This window comes from Sciurus carolinensis, chromosome 11 (assembly GCF_902686445.1).
Source record: "Sciurus carolinensis chromosome 11, mSciCar1.2, whole genome shotgun sequence".
NCBI lineage: Eukaryota > Metazoa > Chordata > Mammalia > Rodentia > Sciuridae > Sciurus > Sciurus carolinensis.
The window spans coordinates 15,161,700-15,184,296 of record NC_062223.1 but is presented as its reverse complement, the minus strand read 5'-3'; the positions used below and the strand labels follow the sequence as shown (position 1 = coordinate 15,184,296).

General features: G+C 44.4%; 2 protein-coding genes and 1 long non-coding RNA gene across 6 annotated transcripts in view; 2 read left to right on the top strand and 1 right to left on the bottom strand.

Moving 5' to 3' along the window:
• Positions 1-12,485: 12,485 nt before the first annotated feature.
• Positions 12,486-13,919, top strand: LOC124958158 (olfactory receptor 10V1-like). The gene has a single exon (XM_047515924.1). The coding sequence runs from the start codon at positions 12,486-12,488 to the stop codon at positions 13,425-13,427; it is 942 nt and encodes a 313-aa protein (XP_047371880.1). The 3' UTR covers positions 13,428-13,919.
• A 2,204-nt stretch (positions 13,920-16,123) lies between these two features.
• LOC124958161 (uncharacterized) lies at positions 16,124-21,482 on the bottom strand. The gene is made up of 3 exons (XR_007103836.1): positions 21,255-21,482; positions 19,922-20,142; positions 16,124-16,999 (listed from the first exon to the last, which is right to left on the bottom strand). It is a non-coding gene; the product is annotated as an uncharacterized LOC124958161 (long non-coding RNA).
• Stx3 (syntaxin 3) overlaps positions 20,860-22,597 on the top strand; it is a 42,284-nt gene continuing 40,546 nt past the window's right edge. For 2 of the 4 annotated variants that reach the window (XM_047515928.1, XM_047515926.1), the window contains exon 1: positions 20,860-21,324. In XM_047515928.1, the coding sequence (XP_047371884.1) occupies positions 21,295-21,324 (30 nt within the window). In that variant the 5' untranslated portion in view covers positions 20,860-21,294. The remainder of the gene's footprint in view (positions 21,325-22,597) is intronic. The other 2 variants (XM_047515927.1, XM_047515925.1) reach the window with 2 other exon arrangements.

The window sequence follows — 22,597 nt, the reverse complement described above, 5'->3', positions numbered from 1 at the left end:
CATGGGACATCAGCAGGCGCTCATTAGGTAGGATAGGAGGATTTTTCACATTTTTTTCCTACTGGCTTTTGTTGAGCTGGCCTAAGTATTAGAAGAAAATTGAGTCACACTTAGTATACAAACAGTGCCACAAACATAACTCAAGAGCATGAACGAGAGTGACAGGGACGTGCTGACCACTTGCTGAGGGTCAAGTAGCCAGTTTCAAGTTTCCACGTCCATGTTCTCATAGGGAGAGCATCGTGCTTCTGGCCATGGTGGCTCTGGTAAGGCCGTTCCCTGGAAGAGTCAATGTGTAGGGGCTATTGTTCTGGAGTACATATTCAGGGGAAGCAGGCTGGCTAGAAAATAAACCTCAATTCCATAAGCTACTTGCATGAAGGACTAGCTGTACACTCATACAGTGGCACTTCTCTTACTGAAAATAAAGTGATCAATTGTGGAGTGGATGAACACTTTTTAAAACAGATTCTCTATATTCACAGTAGCCAAGCTAAGGAACAAACCTAGGTACCCTTCAACAGATGAATGGATATAGAGCATGTGGTACCTATACACAATGGAGTATTACTCAGTCCTCAAGAAGACTGACATTATGGCATTTGCTGGTAGACTATCATGCTAAATGAAATAAGCCAGTCACAAAACCTAAGATCGCATGTTTTCTCTGATATACAGAAGCTAATACAAAATAAGGGAAGAGAGATAAAAAATAGAAGAAAGATCAGTGAAGTAATAAGGGATGGGATAAGGAAAGAACAGTGGAATGAATCTGACCTAACTTTCTTATGTACATATATGAATATTCCACAGTGAATCTCACCATCATGTCCATCCACAAGGCACTGCTTAAGTAAGTAGCAGAAAGATTAGCAAAACAGAGGGAAGGGAACAGGGGGAGGGAAGAGGGGAGGAAAAGGGGAAGCACTTGGATTGAATTAGAAAAAATTATATATTCCATGCTTTTAGAATTTTGTCAAAATGAATTCTAATGTTATGTATAACTAAATAGAATCAATAAAAATGATTCTGTATAAGTCGTTCACTTTGTTCTAAAAATTTGCAAAATACTATGCTTCACAGTTTAAGGAAAACACTTCTTTTTTCTTTTTAATTTTATTTTGTTTTTATTAAAACTTTTTTCATGCATGTATAAAGGGTAATAATGTCTATCTTATTCTACCATCCTTCCCATCCTCACCCCTCCCCTCACTACTCTCTGCATAATCCAGATTATTCTTCCATACCCACCCCCAACTATGGATCAGCATCTGCTTATCAGAGAAAACATTCTGCCTTGGTTTTTTGGGATTGGTTTATTTCACTTAGCAAGATATTCTCCAGTTCCATCCATTTACCTCCAAATGCCATAATTTCATTCAAGACTGAATAATATTCCATTGTGTATATGTACCACAGTTTCATTATCCACCTGTTGAAGGGCATCTAGGTTGGTTCCATAGTTTAGCTATTGTGACTTGAGTTGCTGTAAATATTGATGTGGCTGTATCTCTATAGTATGCTGATTTTAAGTCCTTAGGGTATAAACCAAGGAGTGGGATAGCTGGGTCAAATGGTGGTTCCATTCCAAGTTTTCTTAGGAACTTCCATACTGCTTTCCAAAGTGGTTGCACCAATCTGCAGTCCCACCAGCAATGTATGAGTGTACCTTTGTCCCCACATTCTTGCCAACATTTACTATTGCTTGTATTCTTGGTAATTGCCATTCTGACTGGGGTGAGATGAAATCTTAGTTTTGATTTGCATTTCTCTAATTGCAAGAGATGATGTGAACACTTTTTTGTATGTTTGTTGATTGATTGTATTTCTTCTTCTGTGAAGTGTCTGTTCAGTTCCTTAGTCCATTTACTGATTGGGTTATTTGTTTTTTTGGTGTTAAGCTTTTTGAGTTCTTTATATATCCTGGAGATTAACGCTCTATCTGAGGTGCGTGTGATAAAGATTCTCTCCCATTCTGTAGTCTGTGTCTTCATGTTATTGCTTGTTTTCTATGCTGAGAAGAAGTTTTTTAGTTTGAATCCATCCAATTTGTTGATTCTTAATTTTACTTCTTGTGCTTTACGACTCTTGTTAATGAAGTCAGTTCCTAAGCCCACATGATGAAGATATGGGCCTACTTTTTTTCCTATTAGTTGCAGAGTCTCTGTTCTAGTGCCTAAGTCTTTGATCCACTTTGAGTTGATTTTTGTACAACGTGAGAGATAGAGGTTTAATTTCATTTTGTTATGTATGGATCTCCAGTTTTCCCAGCACCATTTGTTGAAGAGGCTATCTTTTCCCTAATGTATATTTTTGGCACCTTTGTCTAGTATGAGATAACCATATTTATGTGAGTTTGTCTCTGTGTCTTCTATTTTGCACCATTGGTCTATATATCTATTTTGGTGCCAATACCATGCTGTTTTTGTTACTATTGCTCCATAGTATAATTTCAGGTCTGGTAGTGCGATGTGAGGATAACGCTTCTTATCTTTTTATCATATTATGTTTGTAGTGAATTAAAATTATAAAAGTATTGATGTTTATTAAAGAATATTGAAAAATACAAAACAGGAAAATATCTGTAAGGTTTATCATTCAAAGTCTGGATTCTTGTTACAGTGTGATTATGATCTCATTTTTTGCTTACTATCATGTCACACATATTTTCATGTTATTATGTTGTCTTTTTAAGTATAATTTTAAACAATTACACAGTATTTAATCAACTTATTCTAGTATATGAGTTTGTTTTCACTATTCTCTACTGATATTATGCTGTGACTTTTACCTTGGGTGTAATGCTTTTGTTGCTGCTGTGGCCATTGTTATGGTTTAGATTCATATTTAAACTGAGACTCCTGACTTGCAATGACTAAATTTAAAGTCAAAATGCTAGCTTCTTATTTGGGAAAATCTCAAACTGACACCCACTAAAGGATGCTATAATGAATGTGATCATTTCCTAACTTAAAATCTCCAGTATATTGACAAATATGAGCATTTAAAAAACTAAAGTTTTCCTAAAGTCTTGACCCTTCCCCTCTACCAGTGAGCTTATGAAAGTTTGTCTCTCCCCAGTTTTACCAGCACTGAGGATCTTTATTTCCAAAAGCCCACAGTATTAAAACTTGGCTTACTTGGTCAACAATCAAACAAAAAAAATGGTGCTTAAATGCTTTAATTTGCATTTTGGGGCTGCATCCTTCTACTTTAGCAGAATAATGTTTTTGGCCTGGCCTGGCCTGGTCTCTCAGTGTCCTCTGAGAACACCAACGCAGAGACCACTGTGGCGGCTATCTTTGGTGGTGGCCACCATTTGACCCTCATGGAGAAGGTCAACATAAACACAGGAGAGTGTTTGCATGCACAGGCAAGTCTATCCTGCTACAAATTAAAGCTCAATCACATTTAAAGATCAACAGAGGTGTGGGTGGTGACAGGCAGTGGAGCAGGTCTGCCGAGTCATTTCTTAAAGTTCTACTTTCACTTATAACACTGTTTTGAGACACAAACTGTAATCATTGAATGTGATGCTTGAGGAATAAGAGACTCCTTTGCTTCTTATGGTCAGTGTGGAGTCATGTGACTTAAGGAGCATCGAAGGGAGATTAACCTAAGTTATGGTGAGTCTGGGTGGTGAGAGGTGAGCCGGGCATGGGGGATGAAGATCCTCCTCTGGACACCATGATCGCACAAATGAAGGGAAGGTCGATGCAGAAAGGAGGTGAAGTAAGAGTGGGGTTCATATTGACACAACAGTAGAAAACAAAGCAAAACTGGGTTGTTGAGGTTTAAGAAAAACATGATTCCTAGTTTCTGTGTGCAGGCACCCCACATGCACCAGGCAGCTCTCTTTGCCACCTGGGTGGCGGCTGTGGCCATCCCCTTTCTCCTTACCTGCCTCTCCTGGTTGCACTGTGGCCACCTGCCTGAGGATGAATTCTGTAGGTGGAAAGTGCTGGAACTTTTCCACCTGTTCCTCCTGCCTCCTTGTGGTTCTCCTTCATTAAGGATATTGCTCCGTCCTCTACCTTTGCCCCAGCTCTAGCTACTCCCCAGAGGAGGACTCCCCAAGTTCTGTGATCCTTTTACTGCCCAGTGCTGAACCCCTGGATCTACAGCATAAGGAACCAAGAGGCGACTAATGCAGAACAAACTGGTGGCAAAAACATTCTGGGTCAGGAATCCAGAAATGTCACTTCCTTGAAAAAATATTCCTCAAACCAGGAGGAGGGACATGATCTGATGGAGAGGAAACTTAAGAGAAAAGGAGCGAGAGGAGCAAGGACCTTGGTTCATGGCTGGGTTGGCCCTGCACCAGGCCAAACAGCACTAATTCCTCTATTTTCTTAGGAGATTCCAGTGACGAAGACCTGGATCGACTCCTTCCACTGTAACCAGCCTCCTTTTCTCCCTTCGGGCTTAGAAAAAGGACTAGTGCAGGAAAAAAGTGAAGAAAGGAAGGGACAGATGTATGGCAGTGATGGCAGGAAACAAGGTGGCAATCTGTCACCCTTTTAAGGGAATGGAGACCCGATGGACTTGTCTTTCCCTTCGTCATGTAAGGCCTGCTCATAAAATCTGTCGGACCACTCTGCCTGACAGTGATCTGGTTTTTTTTTTTTTTTTTCTTGGTGAAATCATTCGTTTTTTGCTTCTATGCAACAGAGTTTAATATATTTTGGTACTACCTCTCTAATAACTCTACAAGGTCCCTTGTGCAGAATAAAGGGTTCATTCTTTGCATCTTCTGGCACTGTGCTAGGCATAGACTAAATGCTTAGCCTTAGGATCCAGAGCACGAACATTTTCTTTGTGTTGAAAGAGGATGATAATAATAATGACAGGTCTCCAAATTCAAAGGATTGGAATGAGAGCCTAATGCGATAATGATCTGCAAAAATATAGTCAGAGAGTACACGATAAGCCATTCTGCGTTTTGACGTGTATGGAAATGCATATGTGTGTCTTTGGAACCAGGCACAATGGCACACGCCGATAGTCCCAGAGTTCCCACAGGCTGATGAAAATTAGAGTTATCATGTGAGATGGCATCATCTCTCCTACAACAGCCAACACCAGCATTTCCTATAATGCTGGCTGATTTTCAAAGACTTATTTCCCTTGAATGGCATGAAAAGACGAATTCCATGGTGGAGGGTTGAATGGACGACTACTCCACTGTGTTCTCAAAGGCTCACAGGGGCACTACCTTGGAGGTTCTGAAGTGGAACAATCTTTGGAAGGCATTTGATCATGTGCACGTTTTCTTTCTTTATTACTTATTGTCTTAACCCAATGAAGACAGTTTTCAGGGAACACTCACAGGGAAAAGGTCATATACTAACCAACAGTGAAGACTAGGGGAAGTGGCACTAGATAGGATGATCCATCAGATCAGCTGTGTCCCAGCTAAGTTTGACCTATAAACTAAAAAAAGTGCAAAAAAGAATAACAAGATTCCAATGATGTAATCGTTTCTGTAGTGGAATTCAGGGCCCATTGTTCCCGATCTTTGCTTTTAGCAAGGGGACTGAAGAGCTTTGGGGCACACAGCATTTCATGGAGCATCTCAGCATATTCGACAGAGGCGAGATGTGGGTTTTACTCAAGGCCTCAAGGATCAACTGAAATATTGGCTGATCTATAGAGATACAGCACATACTTGCCTACTGTGCCCACTGTGGGTCGCAGTTTGCATTTGAGAAAACCAGGCTGAGATGCTGGGATGGGCCAGCAGCACACAGTGAACCAGTGGGCAATGTGGAGAGAGCATCCTGGGGGAGGATGGTGCCCTGTCACAGGAAGAGCCTCACAGCCTCCTAGGATACTACCACTTCCTCTTGCAAATTCTTTGGAATCTGATTGTAGAAGATGGGCCAAAGGATAACTATAGGTTCCTACTACCCGCTAAGGAGTCAGTAGATTTTCCTCCCTGAAGCTTTAAAAAGTGAGTATTTACATAGCATCAGTAAGGTATGATTCAGTTCAACAAATATAAAACCATAGTTGATATGAGAAAAAGAAGATAGAAAAATAAAAGAAATGGGAAGAACTTAAAGAAGAGAAAGCATATATATTTATACATATATGCACATATATGCATATATATTTAAATATATATATTTAAAACATATATATATATATATATATTTATTTATCCCAACACAAATATACACACTTGTGCTGAGATAAATAAAATACTGTCAAATATTTCCTTTGGTGCCATTCACAAATACCTGTTACTATCTTTCCAGACTACTTTAAACTTGGAGAATAAAAATGTAAGCGATGATTAAAATAAGCAATGATTAAAATGCAGCAAAGGCTAGTAGCAATTAAAACAGTTTAGAATGTCATGTCCCTGAACAATTCCTGTTTGTGTTCAAAGTCCTACTGGGGATGGTCCAGTTGAAAGCCAAGTCAGCCCCCTGGGGTTTGGGGGAGTCGGGGTGGGCAGGGAATTCTCAAGCAGTGAGATGCAGGGTGAGACCCAGAGTTCCAAGTGTGCAGGTCCCCAGGTCTGGCACCCTTCCCCTGTGAAGGGGCAGCAGGGAAGGGTGACCGTGTCTACATGTGTGCTGTTCTCAGGGAAGGTGGTTTCTCAGAGAATCAGCTCCATGGTTCCCAAGACGGCGAGAAGATGATCAACCTTGGGTTTTGCTCAGTCTCAGGTAAGGACGTGGCTGCAGCCCCTCTGGGCAGCGGGGGGACGTTCTGAGGAGGACCTGCCCACGGAGTGCTGTGTGCTCTGGAGCCTGGGGGATGGCCAGGAATGCTCCTCCCTGGCATTTCCTGACCGTGGGAGGGGCCCCTGGTGTTGAGTCGCACAGGGTGGGGGCAGCAGGTAACTTCCTGGAGGGAGTGAGGTGTCACTACTGATACCAAGGACCCTGAGAGGAGAGACATTCCCTGCTGAGGACGAGAGGACAGCTCTGCCTCTCCCTGGAAATGGACCCATTTCCTAGGTTGCCTATGGGTCGTGAGAAAGGGGTGTCTGCCCTCTCTCGCAGGAGTATATATGTTAGGAAGTATATATGTTAGGAAGTATATATGTTAGCAAATATCCCGTAATCTAATCAATTTTCTAAGTCACACAGCCCAGCCCTTTCTGGGAAAGGAAGGGCTGTCTGCACAGATGTTGGACAAGCTGTGGAGGTAACCTGTCACCACAACAGTGACCTATCAGAGGATGGCACCTTCCTGAGGGTTGCTATTTTCTGGGTAGGAAGAGACCCAGACTTTACCACCTCAATTTGAAGTAGCAAGCAACTGCACAGCAGCAGAGGCAGTGTAGGTGCACAGGGAAGGAAGGGACCACCGACTGCATCACTGAGAAGACCTGAGAGGAGGAGTGTGCTTGAGAGTGGAGAGTGTGGAGATTTCTCACTCACTCACCAATGTGTTAGATGAAGACAAAATAGGCAAGAATAACTTTTTATTTGTATATTTATTGTACTTTGCTCCTAAAAGTAAAATATCTTAAAATAAAACTCCAAGATCCAAATCAACTGCATAGAATAAAAAGGAAAAATTAAATACAAATGGAGACATTTATTTTATGTGTAAATTGGGACTGAGGATTATTCATTAGCATTGGTCTTCCTAGCAGCTCAGGCAAAAAGGGAAACATGTAGCATTCATGATCAAGAAGGAAGACATTTGTGTGTCCATTCAGAGAGAGGAATGTATGTGGGGGGGGGAATGAAGTTTGGGGGAGTGTGTTGAGGACTCAGGAACACACCCCTTCTCTCTCTCTCTTGTTTTTTTTTCGGTGCTGGGGATCGAACCCAGGGCCTTAGTGCTTGCAAGGCAAGCCCTCTACCAACTGAGTCATATCCCCAGCCCAACACACCCCTTCTCTAAGCAATGTGCTGGTTTAAAGAAATGGAATTCACTGAGGTTTTTAAGCATTCCAGACATTCTACACAGAAAACATTTTCTCATATTGAAACTTACTTGAAGACTTGTTGATGTTCTAAAGAAAATCTGGCTGACTCTCTAGAGAAGTACATGTAAGGGACGTGGCTTCCTGGAGCTATGGTCCAATGTGCACGGTGAGCCTGGGGGAGCAGTTCATTATATTTGCAGATGACCACGGAGAGACAATGGTATTTTGGAGTGAGGGATTTGAATTCTTCACAAGATCTCAAAGGTTGCAGTGGTGGATTGAACTTCAAAAAGTTCATTTAAAGAAGAGTTAAGGCCGAAGAAGAAAGAGAGCAAGGAAGGAGGGAGGGGAGGAAGTGACGTTACAAGTAGCTTGGATGGCACCATTTTCTCATCCTCATCAAGGTCTTGTGGCTGTATCTACATGTTAATGCTGGTTCTGACAATTAACAGTCATGCCATTACTGAGATGTTGATGTCACTTGCTTTGTACTCTCTCAAATAGGAGTTTAAAAAGTGGATAACATTGCTATAGTTTAAAAAATAAGTGTTCCTTACAGAAAATTTGAAAACCAGAGAAAACTCTAAAGAAAATGTCAATCTCCTAATTCTCTCTAAAATGCTGCTGCGTATTGATGGCTGGTCTTATAGCCATGACATAATTGCCGACACCCTATGTGCCACGTTATCAGGACTTACTTCATTAAGCCTCTTCAGTCTAACAGTTCTAATGGTAATGCAACTGCCGATCATGTGAATATTCCATGATTGCCTCAAACATTAACTCGGGGTGTTAGTTTCCTTTATAGAAAAACTGTTAAATCGTACTGCACACATCTTAATGCGTTTGGGTTCACGTTCTGGACAGTTTTGTCAGGACAACTTTTAATGTGGAGTATTGCTTTGATGCATAAGACATTTTAAAACTCTCCTAGCATGTTGCTGGTTCCCTCTTCAGAAAGGGACTGCTCCAGTAGCATCAGAGTTACACAGTAAAGATCATCTTTTCTAGTCTGAAAGTACCGAGATGAGTCACTGGTGCTGCTAATCTCACTCCGTAAAACCTCAGCGTTTGTGTCAGTGCGTAATGATAAAGTGCCAGGTACTGCTGTGGGTCCTGGCCATTAGGGAGTGTGCAGTGAAGTCAGTGGCTGCCCCATGGAGCGTGGAGACCATCGAGGGGACAGTTACAAAGAAGCGAGCACAGAAGTGAACACGGCGCCGTGTTAGTGATAATAGTGAGACGGAGAGAGGAAGCGGGCTCCTGCTCTGTTTCCAGGAAAGGAATTTCAACTCTTAAGAACAACATACTCTTAGAAACTTCCAGATGAAAACTGACCTGCCGTGATGCAGGCCACGTTCTACCCACTTACCCAGGTAAGGCCGTGCCAAGACCCTCTGCATTATCATGACAGCACAGGGGCAGAAGCATTTAGAAAAAAAAAAAAAAATTCCTTGTAAACTGGGCAGTGAGAGCTAGCATTGAAAGGAGACCGGCCATTAGCAGGAATGGTAAGCTTGCCTTATTCCTTTGAGGAGAAGCAACAATGACTTAAGTGCGAAGGTCATGGTGTAGCTTCAGCTCTGACTAGAACAAACATGCGTTCTTTTGGAAGTGATCTTCTCACCTCAGGTGCAAAGAGCCAAATAATTTTTTCCACCTATCGTGGCATGTGAAGTATGTTGTGGTCCCACCTGCTCAAACTTCCATGTTAAAACTGCAGCTCTTCCATGTGATGCTCTGAGGAAGTGGAACCTGTGGGAAGTGATCAGGTTCAGATGAGGTCGTGAGAGTGAATGTCCCATGAAGGGATTAGTGTCCTCATAGAAGGGGAAAGACACTACAGCTTCCTTTCCCGGCCATATGAGGATACAGCGAGAAGGCGGCCATCTGCCATCAGGATGAGGGCTCTCACTAAGAGCCAAGTCTGTAGCACCTTCAACTTGGACTTCCTGGCCTCCAGAACTGTGAGCAATGAAGGTCTTGTCTAAGCCACCCAGTCTATGGTATTTTAAAATAACACCCCGAACTGCTTAAAACAAGTGTTTACTCATTAAAGCAGGACAAGTGTCAGTTTAGGCTCCTCCAGGAGATGGGGTGTGTGCATGCTGTATGCTTGTGCGTGTGTGTGTGTGTGTGTGTGTGTGTGTGTGTGATGTATTTGCTTTTGTGAGTCTAATTTGTTTTAGATACTATATAAACTTGCTCAGAAATTCATTTCTACCAACCGTAGGTAGTGGAAAGGAAAGAAAACTAGAAAAGCAGATTTTTTTTTTATTAAATTAGTTGCTTTATAAAACATTGCAGATGTCATAATTGTTAACATAACAATTTACCAAACTGTAGTTCACTGGTGCAGTTCGCTGAGCATGTTTTATAAAGGAAAGGAAATGCCAAAACCCTTTTAAAGTTGTTCCATTGCAGCCAAGGAGAACAAAGAGGTCTGTTTCTCAGACACCTGAATCAGGCAAATAAAAACAGTTTCCCTCCCCAATCTGAAGTACTTCATCAGTAGAAATAGCCTGATAAATAAGAGATTCCACAACTTGTATTGCAAAAATGGAGAAGTTTACCTTCTTCAGCTTCAAAGTTGGAGGGTTTTGGTCATTTAAGTTTTAAGTATCACACTCGTACTTTTCAGCTGCAGTATCCTCAGTCTGAGATAAGCAGTCTTCTTCACAATGTATTTTTAACATCCTCACGCTCAATTTTAAGACAAAGCAATTTTAATACTAGGTGCACACCACATGCTCTTATAGAAAAGCAGATTGTATTTATTTATTTTTGTACTGGGAATTGAACCCAGGGACACTCTACCACTGAGCTACAGTCACAGTCCTTTTTAAGTTTTAATTTGAGACAGGGTCTCTCTACGTTGCCCAGGCTGACCTTCAACTTGTGATCCTCTGGCCTTAGCCTCTGGAGGTGCTGGGATATAGGTGTAAACCACTACACACGTGAGATTCCAAAATAAATTAAAACATAAGATTTTTTTCCTTTAAGCATTAGATAATTATTTGTTTAAACCAGCTGAATGTAACTAACGGTGAACAGGTGTCTAGTTTGGGGACTATTGACAGGGGTGAGGGCAGAATTCATGAAACATACCAGGAGTGGTGAGATGCTCAGGACTAGCAATGGAGGAAGTGACCAGGTGAGGCAACAGTGTTACTGAGCCCAGTTGTACCTGGTATTATGGGAGACAGGCCAACCACTCAGAATTGTGGTCATAGAACCAATGGGGAAGAGGAGGTGGCATGGAATGTATGGGATAAATACCCTGCCTCTCTTCATGCTGTTCTTCATTCTTCTGCCTGTTCCTGTCCAACCAGAAGCCAGAGAGTGAGGGAGTCCCGGTAATGTAATACGTGGGGACCAGGCAGAGTGGGGCAGAGAATGGATCTGGGGGCAACTGGTGCATAACCAGCAAAACCTTCCTTTTGTGAATCACCAACAGGAAGAGCAACCTCTCCAAAGCTTGGGAATGCAGTGTCTAGAGGATAGAAAAACATCATAGAGCCAAGGGATGAGGAATTTCCAGGAAGAGAGAGTGGCCACTCGGTGTAAATGCAACATAGACAAAAGTCAGACCATTAGGTTCAGGAATTTGGAAGTCCTTGGTAGTCTCCATTAAAGAGGTCGCAGGGAGTTGGAGGGATAAGACGGAATGCACACTGCTCATGATAAAGGACAGGAGACGTTCATTATGGGAGGAGATGGGAGGAGATGGGAGGATGGTCTAACCCTGAAGGCAACTTCTTTATACTGGGGTAGCTAAGGGTGCTCTAGAGTGGGGGGCAGCGGTAGATGTTGGAGCTTGAGCAGTGAACCTGTGGAGCAAGACCAGAGGACCCAGGAGGGTTGAGGCCATTATTTGTGCCAAGGAGAAGGGACTCTTCCATGGAGGCACCAGGGAATGTGTGATGGGCACCTGGGTATGCGGAGAACGCTGGAGGCCCAGAGCTGGTGAGAATGATCATGAGCTGTTCCAGGGACTTCTGTTCTTTCTTTCTTTCTTTGAAATTGGAGGCTGGAGCATCAGGGAAGGAGGTGATAGAAGAGAGGACTTGAAGAGATGAGGGAAGTTTGCTCCAGCCTTGGTGAGGACCAGAAAGGGGAGCTGACTCAGGGGCCTGGGGAAAGCGTTGGGGTTGATAATGCCACGCGATATGTGCTTTGGCACCAGGAACAGAGTTTGTGATCTTTTTCAGTCATGACCAGCTAGGATTAGAGACAGGGGACATGACAATAGGTATTAGGACTGAGAAAAGTCCAAGGAACTAAAAACGGTGAGCACTGGTGGGAGAGATGTGTCAGACATCTTTGTTAGATGGGAGGAGAACAGAGCCCAAAGGAGACTTATTTGGGGAAACTGGAAGCATCAAGGGGATCTTGAAGAGGTGGAAGAAGAGTGATTTCATGATCACTAGCATTCATCAGAGCTTGTTAGGGCCCCAGCACTTTTAGCCTCCTAAGGTTCTTAAGAAGACTGTGCCGTCTTTATAGGTGAAGATATTGAGGTCTGGTCCTGACACTTATCTATCCTCAGGGGCAGCGCCTGAGTCATCAGCAGGCCCGCTGCATTGAACACATGGAGGAAGCAAACCAAACCGGGGTGATTCACTTCCACTTCCGCCCCTTCTCCAGACGCCCCGAGGTGCAGATGCTGATTTTCGTGACCTTTCTCGTCATGTACCTGGTCAGCATCAGTGGAAACGTCTCTGTTTTCCTCACCGTCTGCATGAACCGCTGTCTCCACACCCCCATGTTCTTCTTCCTGGCCAACCTGGCAGCTCTGGAGGTCTTCTACTCTTCCACCATCGCCCCTCTGACCCTGGCCAGCGTCCTGTCCACAGAGAGAGCCCTCATCTCCCTGCCAGGCTGTGGCACCCAGATGTTCTTCTTCATCTTCCTGGGCAGTGCCGACTGCATCCTGCTGGCCGTCATGGCCTATGACCGGTTTGTGGCCATCTGCCACCCTCTGCGCTACACCCGCATCATGAGCTGGCGCTCGTGCGTCCAGCTGGCCGTGGGGTCTCTCGTGCTGGGCTTCACCTTGGCCACGCAGCTGACGGTGCTCATCTTCCGGCTGCCCTTCTGCAGCAGCAAGGAGATCAGCCTGTTCTACTGCGACGTCCTCCCGGTCATGAGGCTGGCCTGTGCCGACACCCGCGTCCACGAGGTCACCCTGTTCGTGGTCAGTGTCATTGTGCTCACCGTCCCCTCCCTGCTCATCACTCTGTCCTACGTCTTCATCGTGGCTGCCATCCTGAAGATGCGCTCTGCAGAGGGGAGGCACAAGGCCTTCTCCACCTGCTCCTCCCACCTGACCGTGGTCCTCCTGCAGTACGGGTGCACGAGTGTCATCTACATGTGCCCCAGTTCCAGCTACTCTCCAGAGAGGGGCCGGGTGGTGTCTGTGGTTTACACATTCATCACCCCGGTGCTGAACCCCTTGATCTACAGCATGAGGAACAGGGAGCTGAAGGAAGCCTTGCAGAGAGCAATGACGAGGCTCCTGCTGGCACAGTGAGCCCTCTGACTGTCCCCTGCAACACGCTCAGGGAGACCTCAAGAGGGCTGCCAGGGAGGAGACGGCAGCTGACCCGCCCTGGTGTTCTTCTCTTCGGCTTCCTGGCTGCAGTACTTTGAAACACCATTTTCCTTTGTTTTGGCCTCAGTTTCTTCATCTCCAGAATGAGGACGAATAGCCCCCCAGTATGTAGGTATGTTAGGAGGATCAAAAGCTCCATGAAGTGAAAGCACGTGGTGACTCTGAAGGGAGAGATGCAGAGAAGGTGTGTTAGCAGCCCATGCAAAGCCTCATCCTACCTTGGACTTGTCTCCGTAGGCGGTTCTCCAGTAGTCAGCAACCTCAAACATCACCTGTCCCGGGAAGGGCAAAGCAGCAGTAAGATACAAACCACGCTGGGAACCTCTGAGCCCCTTTCTCATGATTCCTGTGGTATAAACTCTGAATCGTTAAAAATTCACTAATTTTCACCCAATTTATTTTCCAGGGAAAGATGCTGGGAAAGCTCTGGAATCTAAGTTCTAGCAGTTTCACTTTTCTTCTTTTATTCCTGGAGGCGACCTGTTCGTCCCCATCTCTAACTCTGTGTTAGTCTGCCTTTAGACGCTGTCCTCTCAGCTGTTCAGGATCTTCTCCAGTCTCTTCCTCTCATCTTCCGTATTTTCCTTTTCTGTTTCTCCCTGGCTATGTATGCACAATATGGTCAACTCGCTTTATTAACTGAACCTCTCTGGTGTAGAAGAGGGGAAATATCGATTCAAATATGGACTCACCCAGAGTGAAGATAATTTCTGAAGACAGAGTGGACACAGTGAGGAGGGGAAGAAGCTCTTCAGTGTGTCTCTTAATGGGATGACAGTCATTTACCAGGTGACCATTTGTCTCCAGGCAACAGTATCAGACCACAGATGTATCAGAACATCTTTTTTATCGTTATGGGGTACGCATTCATTCCCCTATTCTTTGATGATTTGGTGATTTTTTTCACTCAATAATATTCAACAAGACAGTGACAGAGTGTTTATTGGTCTCTATTATATACTATGCACACACTTGGGGCAAGTAAGTAGCAGCTTCAGCCTCAGAGCAAAAATCTAATGGGATTGAAGAACTCAAGGGACAGTTACACCAAGGGTCAAGTAATACAGTACTATGAGTCTTCGGAGGAGGGGCGGGAGCGGGGATTGGCAATGATGGTGGGAGGTGGTGTTTGACCTGCATCATGACAATGTTCCGCATCTCTGGAACAGGAAATGCATTTCTGAAGGAGGGACATGGCAGGGCACAAGAATAGGAAATCCTCTCCCTAGATCTCTGTTTCCTAACTGGAACAGTATAAAAAATGTGCTGTAAAATTTTAACTTTTTTGAAAATGGTTCCTAGGCCTGATAGATAAAAACCATTTTCTTTTTCACATGGAACTGAAATTTTGCTGTCTTCCTTTGGAAGACAAGAACCCCAAAGGATCTTCTTTGGTTCATTTGAAGTCATTGGCTTCTTCTACCATATAATCTACTAGGTTCACGTTGGCTGTGGGACACTAGTTCTTTGGCTATTAGGTATTTAGGTGGAATAAATGTTATGCGGTCAAACTATTATGAAGGACACTGTGCTGATCAAACTACTACTAGTGGTTTGCTGCAGGTTTCCTCAGAGACTGCAACGTGCAAGCATGAGTCATGACTCTCAAAGATGAAGGATGCATTTCACCATATTTTCCAAATTCTTTCTTTGAGTGCCATTTGAAGTATATTATCCTGTTGAACCTCTTATGAAAAGTGCTTTAGTAGCTGAAGTTGACTTTTTAATACTGAGAAGGTCATTTCACACTCTATTGAAGTGTTCCGGGCATTTCTCAATTCCTCATGCTCTTTGAGAAAGCCGTGCAATTACCATGGGTTAGTGTCGTCCATTATAGGGATTGAATAAGGGAAGTGATGACTTTCGTCTGTTAACTCACTTATCTTCATAAATGTGTATTTCTCTTATCTCTGCTTATAGACGAGGAAACTGAGGTCTAGGAAGGTTAAATAAATCCAAGGTCACAAAACAAGTCATGATAGGACTGAGATTTGACCTGGGCAGTTTGATTCCACAGCCTCGGCATGCAATCATGAGCTCCCACAGCATGCTGTAAGTACCTTATGTGAACTTGGGAAAATCATCCCATTTCTCTGTACTTAATTTAATTCAAAATAAAATGGAGACAATATATACTCTACCTCACCCCCAAGATATTGGAAGATATCAAGATTACACGAATGGTATGAATCTACATCGTGTACAGCCACAGAACTGAAATAATGTACCCCATTTGTGTACAATGAATCAAAATGCAGTCTGTAAAAAATTAAAAAAATGAATAAAAACTAAAAGTACAGTAAAAGATTCAGAATAGCTAGTCAAACATCCAAATTGAGAAATATACTACATAACTTACCCTTTTAATTTGTAAAATTATCCCAGTGCCTTTTACCTATGCTTCATTATGATTAGCCTTCTACTCTTGACAAATATTCAAAGGTGCTATAAGAAACAATCTTGCCTTTGCGAGGTCAGAAATAATAGTAGGTTTCTTGGTCAGAGGCTTCCTCATTAAGTCTTTGAGTTTTCTTATCAGGTTCTTTGGTGTAGTACTTCTTGCTTTATGGATGTAGGTCAGAGGAATTTATGTAAAAATACAAAACAAATTGTGGTACAAATAGTTTACTTTGAAAGTCATAGACATAGATATATGGCATATGACATTTAATGTAAGGGAAACATCTGAACAATATGATACAAAACATCTTTATCAATAAAGCTTATTATTTTAAATCTAGGATTCAATTCAGTGATACCAAATTCATCCTTTAAATTGTGTGGAGTTGCAATTATATTTGGTTTTAAGAGCCATAATCCAGGAAGGATTTTCTTTCCTCCTTAGGCAGAGGGAAAGGATCCCTAGAGTGTGTGTATTGGGATTCTCTGAATATTTATAAGCAGACCTATTTCATGGGAGCTATGGAGGATGAAAAATATCCATGATTACTCTCAGGCAGTTCATGGTCTATCTAAAGAGATGGTTATGTGAGCAACTAGGTTCAAGACAACATAGGGCGTGTTTTTTTTAAACAGACTTGAACTAGTTGGGAGGGTGTGTACAGAGAGACAAATATGGAAACCACCTGGGTAAACTGGAGAAAGCTTCTGTCTTGAAGGAGGAGTAGAAATTTGCCAGACTTGAAATGGAAGAATGACATAACGGGCAGAGGGAAGTGGGACTTCATGGAAGAATGACCTAGGTTCAGAGAAGAGGTAGTGGTTTGCAGAGGCTGATGGTGGAGCTGTGTCTGGGGTGACATTATGCAAGGCATGGCCAGGCTGGGCAAGACCTTGAATGCTATTCCACGAAAATACTCCCTTTCTGGGTAATGAGAGCCACTGCAGGTTTTAATAGGAAAGATGAGAATCATATTTTAAGAAGATTCATTTAATAAGTTTAGTAAACATTTACTGAGTGTCCAGTACGTTTTGGTCCTCTGTTCAGGTCTGGTTCCTCATCAGTGAACAAGACAGACAAGGTTGCTCTCCTGTGGAGACAAATGGCCAGGTAATTATGCAATATGGCAGGATCCAGTGGAGGAATCTAGGGTGTTAGAGAAGCACATTCGAGGGATACCTCCCTCCCTCCTGGGGAGTAAGGTGTTTTTCCTCAGAGCATCTACTCTGAGGCCTGGAGACTGGGTTGGAGTTGTCCAAGTTAGATGTGGGGGAGAAGAGAGCTCAAGTTAAGAGGTGAAGTTGTGAAACTCTGGCATTCAGTTGGGATTCGAACTATGTTAGGCAGCAACTGAGTTGGCTCCTGGTCTTCATGCCCTTGTGTGATCCTCTTGCCTGCAGTGTGTGCTGAAGCTTGTGACTCAGTTCTAATAATAGAATACAGCAAAAGTAACGGAATGTCACATCTGAGAGCAGGTCACAACAACACTTGGGCTTCTCTCTCTCTCTTTATCCCTCTTACTTTCCTACTCTGGTACAAGCTAGCTACCATGTGGTGGGCTGCACTGTGGAGAGGACCGTATGGCGAGGAACTGAGGGACTCCTCCAGCTGATCCCCAGGAAGAAGTTGAGGCCCTCCGTCCAGCAGCACATAAGGAAATGAATCCTGCCAACAACCATGTGAATGACCTTGGAAACTGGCCCTTGACCCTTGAGATGAGACCGCATAATTGCAGTCTTGTGATAGACCTTGAGACTGAGCCACCCTGATAAACCAAACCAGGATTTCTTAATTGCAGAAACCGTGAGATAATAACTGTTTGGTTGTTTTAAACTGCTAGGATTTAGAGCAAATTCTTTTGTAGCAACTGACAACAAATACAAACCATAACTGGAAGAAGGAGGAAACTGTCAGTCAAGAGGTTTATTCTTCCTCCCTGCAGTGGGGAAGAGAAAGGACCTTCCTCTTCAATTCTCTAGCTTCCTTTATCTCTTTCTACTCAACACCAAATCCTGTCAGGACACTCCTGACAGAAAGTGGTCCCACAGCTGCTGTAGCTGCACAGATAGGGCTAGGTTCAGTCCCTTTCTCCAGTGGGAAAGAAACTGGCTCAGCGGGAAGAGAAAAGTGGAGCCTGCAGACTCAGGAGGTTCTCTTGGGTCTATTTGTAAATGTGAAATTAAATGTTGGAAGTTTATTGATTATTATCAAAATGCAAACACTTGACTTAATCCTATGTTCTTTCAGTGGGGAAACAGCTGCACTAAGGCCCAGTAGGCGGGAAACCAAGTGATCATAGGACAGAAAAATACAAATACATCCAAGAGAAGGGACACCTATTGACCATGGTCTACCTACTCAGAGATCCTGTAGACCAACTGGGTGCACTACCAGTTGTCCTGACCAGTCCGTGGACTCCTTCCCCGACCCCTTGTCCCACAGTCACTTGACTTTTTTTTTTTTTTTTTGGTACTGGGGATTGAACTCAGGGCCTGATACAGGGTCTTGCTAAGTTGCCCAGGCTGGCCTCAAACTTGGGACCCTTCAGTCTCAATCTCCCAAACAGCTGGGACTACAAGCCTGAGCCATTTTGCCCAGAATTACTTTTCTTTTTGGTTCCTTGTACACAACTAGCAGATAGAATCCACAATATAAAATTAACAACTTAGAATTCATGCCTAGAAGGAGTTGTAGAGAGGGCTCCAAGTTTATGATAACTACCTTCCAACAGAATGCCGTAATAAAAGAAACTGTGCAGATGGGCTTCTCTCTCTGGGTTTCTGGATTTTAATTGCGGTGAAGAGGGCTCTTTATGGTATTTTCTATGTTTAAAAACTTTAAGAGAGATATAGACATTTTTGTGACAGCCACAGAATGACCAAAAATTATCCTTTCTCCATTCCTGGAACATTATTTTATAGGAAACCAAGCTTCTTATTACACAGTATGGATTATATTGTAAATATATTTTGTGGGGATATGGAATCTTTCAAAATGAGAGATTTGTAAATAAAAATAATGATTATATGACAGTCTTGACCTTGAAAAGTTGGGAGTTATTAGTTTTGATCAGTACCCTAATTTGATAGAAGAGGAAATAAGCTGTGAAATGTCAAGTGTCAGCTATTTCCTGGGAATGTCTGTAACTCAGGCCTCCTGGCCATGTGCCTGGGAATTGTGCTACTGTCCTGAAGTAACTCTCCCTTCATGGAAAGACCATCATGTGAAGGACAGATTGAATTTCTTAAGTGCATGGACACAGGTGAGGAGCAAGAAATAATGCAAGTTATAAAGAGGAAAATTTTTGGCCTGTGTAACTAAGAAGTTTTACACAGAGTTGGTACTTTTCATATGCACTCCCCTTAAAAGATTATTGGGTGTCCTCCGGCATGTACCCTGTGGTAGTCTTGTCTAATGCACTTTTCTGGGTTTTTTTGATGTTATAATGGTCCATGCTTCTAATGGTTATGTAGCTATTTTCCAATTCTGTAAGTTATAGAAATGGATGGTAGTGCAAATGATTCGTGTCCATCAAGATACAAATGAATTTTATATGGAAGAAGTGCAACTGATCTCCCATCACCCCAAGGTCAGTTTTGCCTTTATTATCATATTCATTTCAGCATTTCCACTGTCTGTGTATCTGTTTTTTGAGTTCTCCTCTTCACAAGCTTAACTCCTTACTGGTTCCTTCATGAACTAAATAAAATATTTGCGTGTTCACTTTATATTTGTACAAGAGCCATGATTTTACTCTTTTGAAAGCAATTATGTTTTAACAAGAACCCTTGATTGTGTTCAGGCGGAGGATGAATGGTCACTTCTTGGTTCCTGTTATGATAAGGAATCCTTACTCTTGACTACGATAGTCCTTTTCAGACTTCAGATGTAGAGTTGTTCACGTCTCTGTCTCCTCTAGGAGACTCAATTTTCCGGAAGTGCGGGAATCTTGCTATCCCCACTAACAAAAATTTAAAGGAAGGAGGTGGTGTATTATTTGTGATATACTCACCTTTTCCATTTATGACCACCAGGGGGCATGGAAGCCTTCGCATTAAACAAGACTCCACCTAAGAGCAGGAGGCAGAAGGACTTTTGCTGGACGTCAGAGAGAGGATTAGCGCTGAGAACCAAGGCTAGTTCAAACTGCCCAACCCTCGTCATACAGACTTATCTTTATGGCAGCCGATGAAGTCAGCGTGAAGCATGCTCCTCGCAGAAGAGGACAAAGTCCTGTTCGAATTGTGAAAATATTTAGTCTTTTAAACAGAATGCACAGAGCAATTTTTTTCCTAACTTGAGAATTAATTTTTCGGTTCGTTAGTCCCATTTACTGAGTTCCGCTCTGCTCAATTTGTCTTTGGTCCCCTGTCCCCACAAAAAATAGCGAAGGGAAGAGAGGGAGAAGGGGTAAGGAGGGAGGTCTAGCTTTTCATAAAACACCAGGGAATCTCTACTCCACGTAGGAAATGAGTAGGCTTCAGAGTAAACGTCCAGGTAGATTTTATCTCCGATTTATAGATGTGGAAACGGGTCCTCTTGAGAAACACAAGAGTTACACAAAGTTATACAAATCGTTAATGGCAGGTGTCTGACCTGGACTCCTAACCGCTCACATTGCTCTGAGGGGCCCCGATTGCCCTAAAACCAGCATAAAACCCAGACTCCTGGCCGCAGCCTCGCCCACTCGCCTCCTCCCCAGCTACTTCCTCGGGTCTCCCCTTTCAACCCGACGGCGCGGCTCCTGTTACTTGGAATGCCCTTCCTCCAGGCGGAATCGCTCTTGAGTATCCTCAGACCGTCCTCCTCCCACCCACGGTAGCACAAACCCCATTTGTTAGGTGTTTGTTTTCAGGAGATTGTCTCACCCTAGAAATGAGTCAGCGGAGGGCTGGATCCCGGTCTAGATAATGAATGGCTGTCAAGTAACAAAGATGGACTCGAGGCCAAGCGATCACCCCCACCTTTCTCCCCCTGGCGGCGCGACCTACCAGCCCCTGAGCCTCTACTTCGTGGAGGGACCTGGAGTTGGGCGAGGTGGGTGAGAGCGCGAGGGGCCGGGCAGCGGCCGCGCGCGGGCCCTTTAAGGAGGAGCGCGGGGCGCGGCCCAGGTAAGGGGCGGGCCCGCGGGCGGAGGAGCGCTGCGCGCCGGCGCCGGCCGGGAGCCGGATTTGGAGCGCGCGGCGGCGGCGGCTGGGGGCCGGAGGGGGCGGCGCGGCGGAGCCTCGGTGGCCTGGGACGCTCCTCCTGCGAGGGCCGCCGCCCGCCTCCGCCTGCGCCTGGAGCTCCCTCGCTCCGGCCGGGACAGGTCGCCACTTCCGGCCGTTCCCCTGGGACGCGCTCACCTGGGACGCGCTCCTCGCCTCCGGGCACCTGGGCTCCAGGATGAAGGACCGGCTGGAGCAGCTGAAGGCGGTGAGTCCCGCGGAGCCTGGGGGCTGCCGGGAACAGCCGGGAGGTGGAGCAGCGCGCGCGAGGGGCTTCTCTTTGCTCCCCAAGTCCAGGCTGGAGGGGCGCCGAGCGCGAGGCCTGCGCTCTCCAAGCCCCGCAGCATCCCGCGCAGGTTCCTCGCCCTCCCCTGTCCTGCAGGGTCATGTGCTCGGTGATTCATCGTCCAGCAGCTATTTCCCTGAACGCCTCTAACCTTGCCACCCCCCAGCTGGACAGAGGCGGGGGATGCTTGGACCGAGCGGGGCTCACGCAGAGGTCAGGGGGGTCACCTCACTAGTGACAGGCTGCTGCTTGGCACCGTGTACAGAACTGGCCTCCTTCTGTCTCCTTATTTCCCTCCTGGGGGACACCAGACCCCGCTGCCCGCTTCCCAGGGAGCGAGCGGTTCATCGATTCCGGTGACCTCTCCAGCTGTGAGCCGATCACATACTGGGATGGGTGCAGCTCCTAGCGATCCTTTGGTGGTCTGTATTTAACCCGCACCTCCCGGCAATACGCCCCTCAGGCCCTTCACTCTCCGCTCCCATGTCTTGGGATAGAGATGTGGTCAGAGTAAAGGATCCTAAGATAAACCACCTTGGGCTTTGCTTCACAAAAGCTGAAAACAGGTGACTTTCTTTTGAAACTGTTTCCTTGTGTGTCAAGTGGGAATGATCATACCTTAGAGATTTGTTATGAGGATCAATTGAGATAATGTAAGAACACAGAGAAGAGGTAAAACATGAGTTTTTGAGTCAGATATTCACTGACTCATTCAATAAATAATTATTGAGTGCGTTCCATAGCACAGGCCCCATGTTAAACATTGGAGACTCAGTGTCGCAGGCTCTCCCTTAATGGAATTTCAAATCTTTCCCTTGATACAGTGTAGTCCATCTACTTGGGAGTAGCAGCTTGGTCCCAGTCTAGACCTGCAGAATCTGATTCTTTATGAATCCTCCAGGTGATTCATGAGCACTTTAAAGTTTGGGAAGCACTGGACTGGGTTAGGAGTGGGGATTCCTCCTGGCCCCCCTGCTTACTGGTGATTCCTTAAACTCCAAGCCTTAGTTTTGTTTTCTGTAAAATGAGTAGTTGTGAAAACTAGAAGCAAGAGAGCTTGCAGAAGCACCCTTTTGTGTGGTGCATGCATATAGAACTTATAAGTGTAAGTGTTCTGCTAATAAGTGTAAATGTGTTTTGGAAAATACAAGTGTTCTCCACTGTCTGTCAGGTGTTGCAGTTGTTTTTTTCTCCC

Coding starts and splice junctions, on each gene's coding strand:
- LOC124958158 (XM_047515924.1), top strand. CDS start 12,486: ATGGAGGAAGCAAACCAAACCGGGGTGATTCACTTCCACTTCCGCCCC.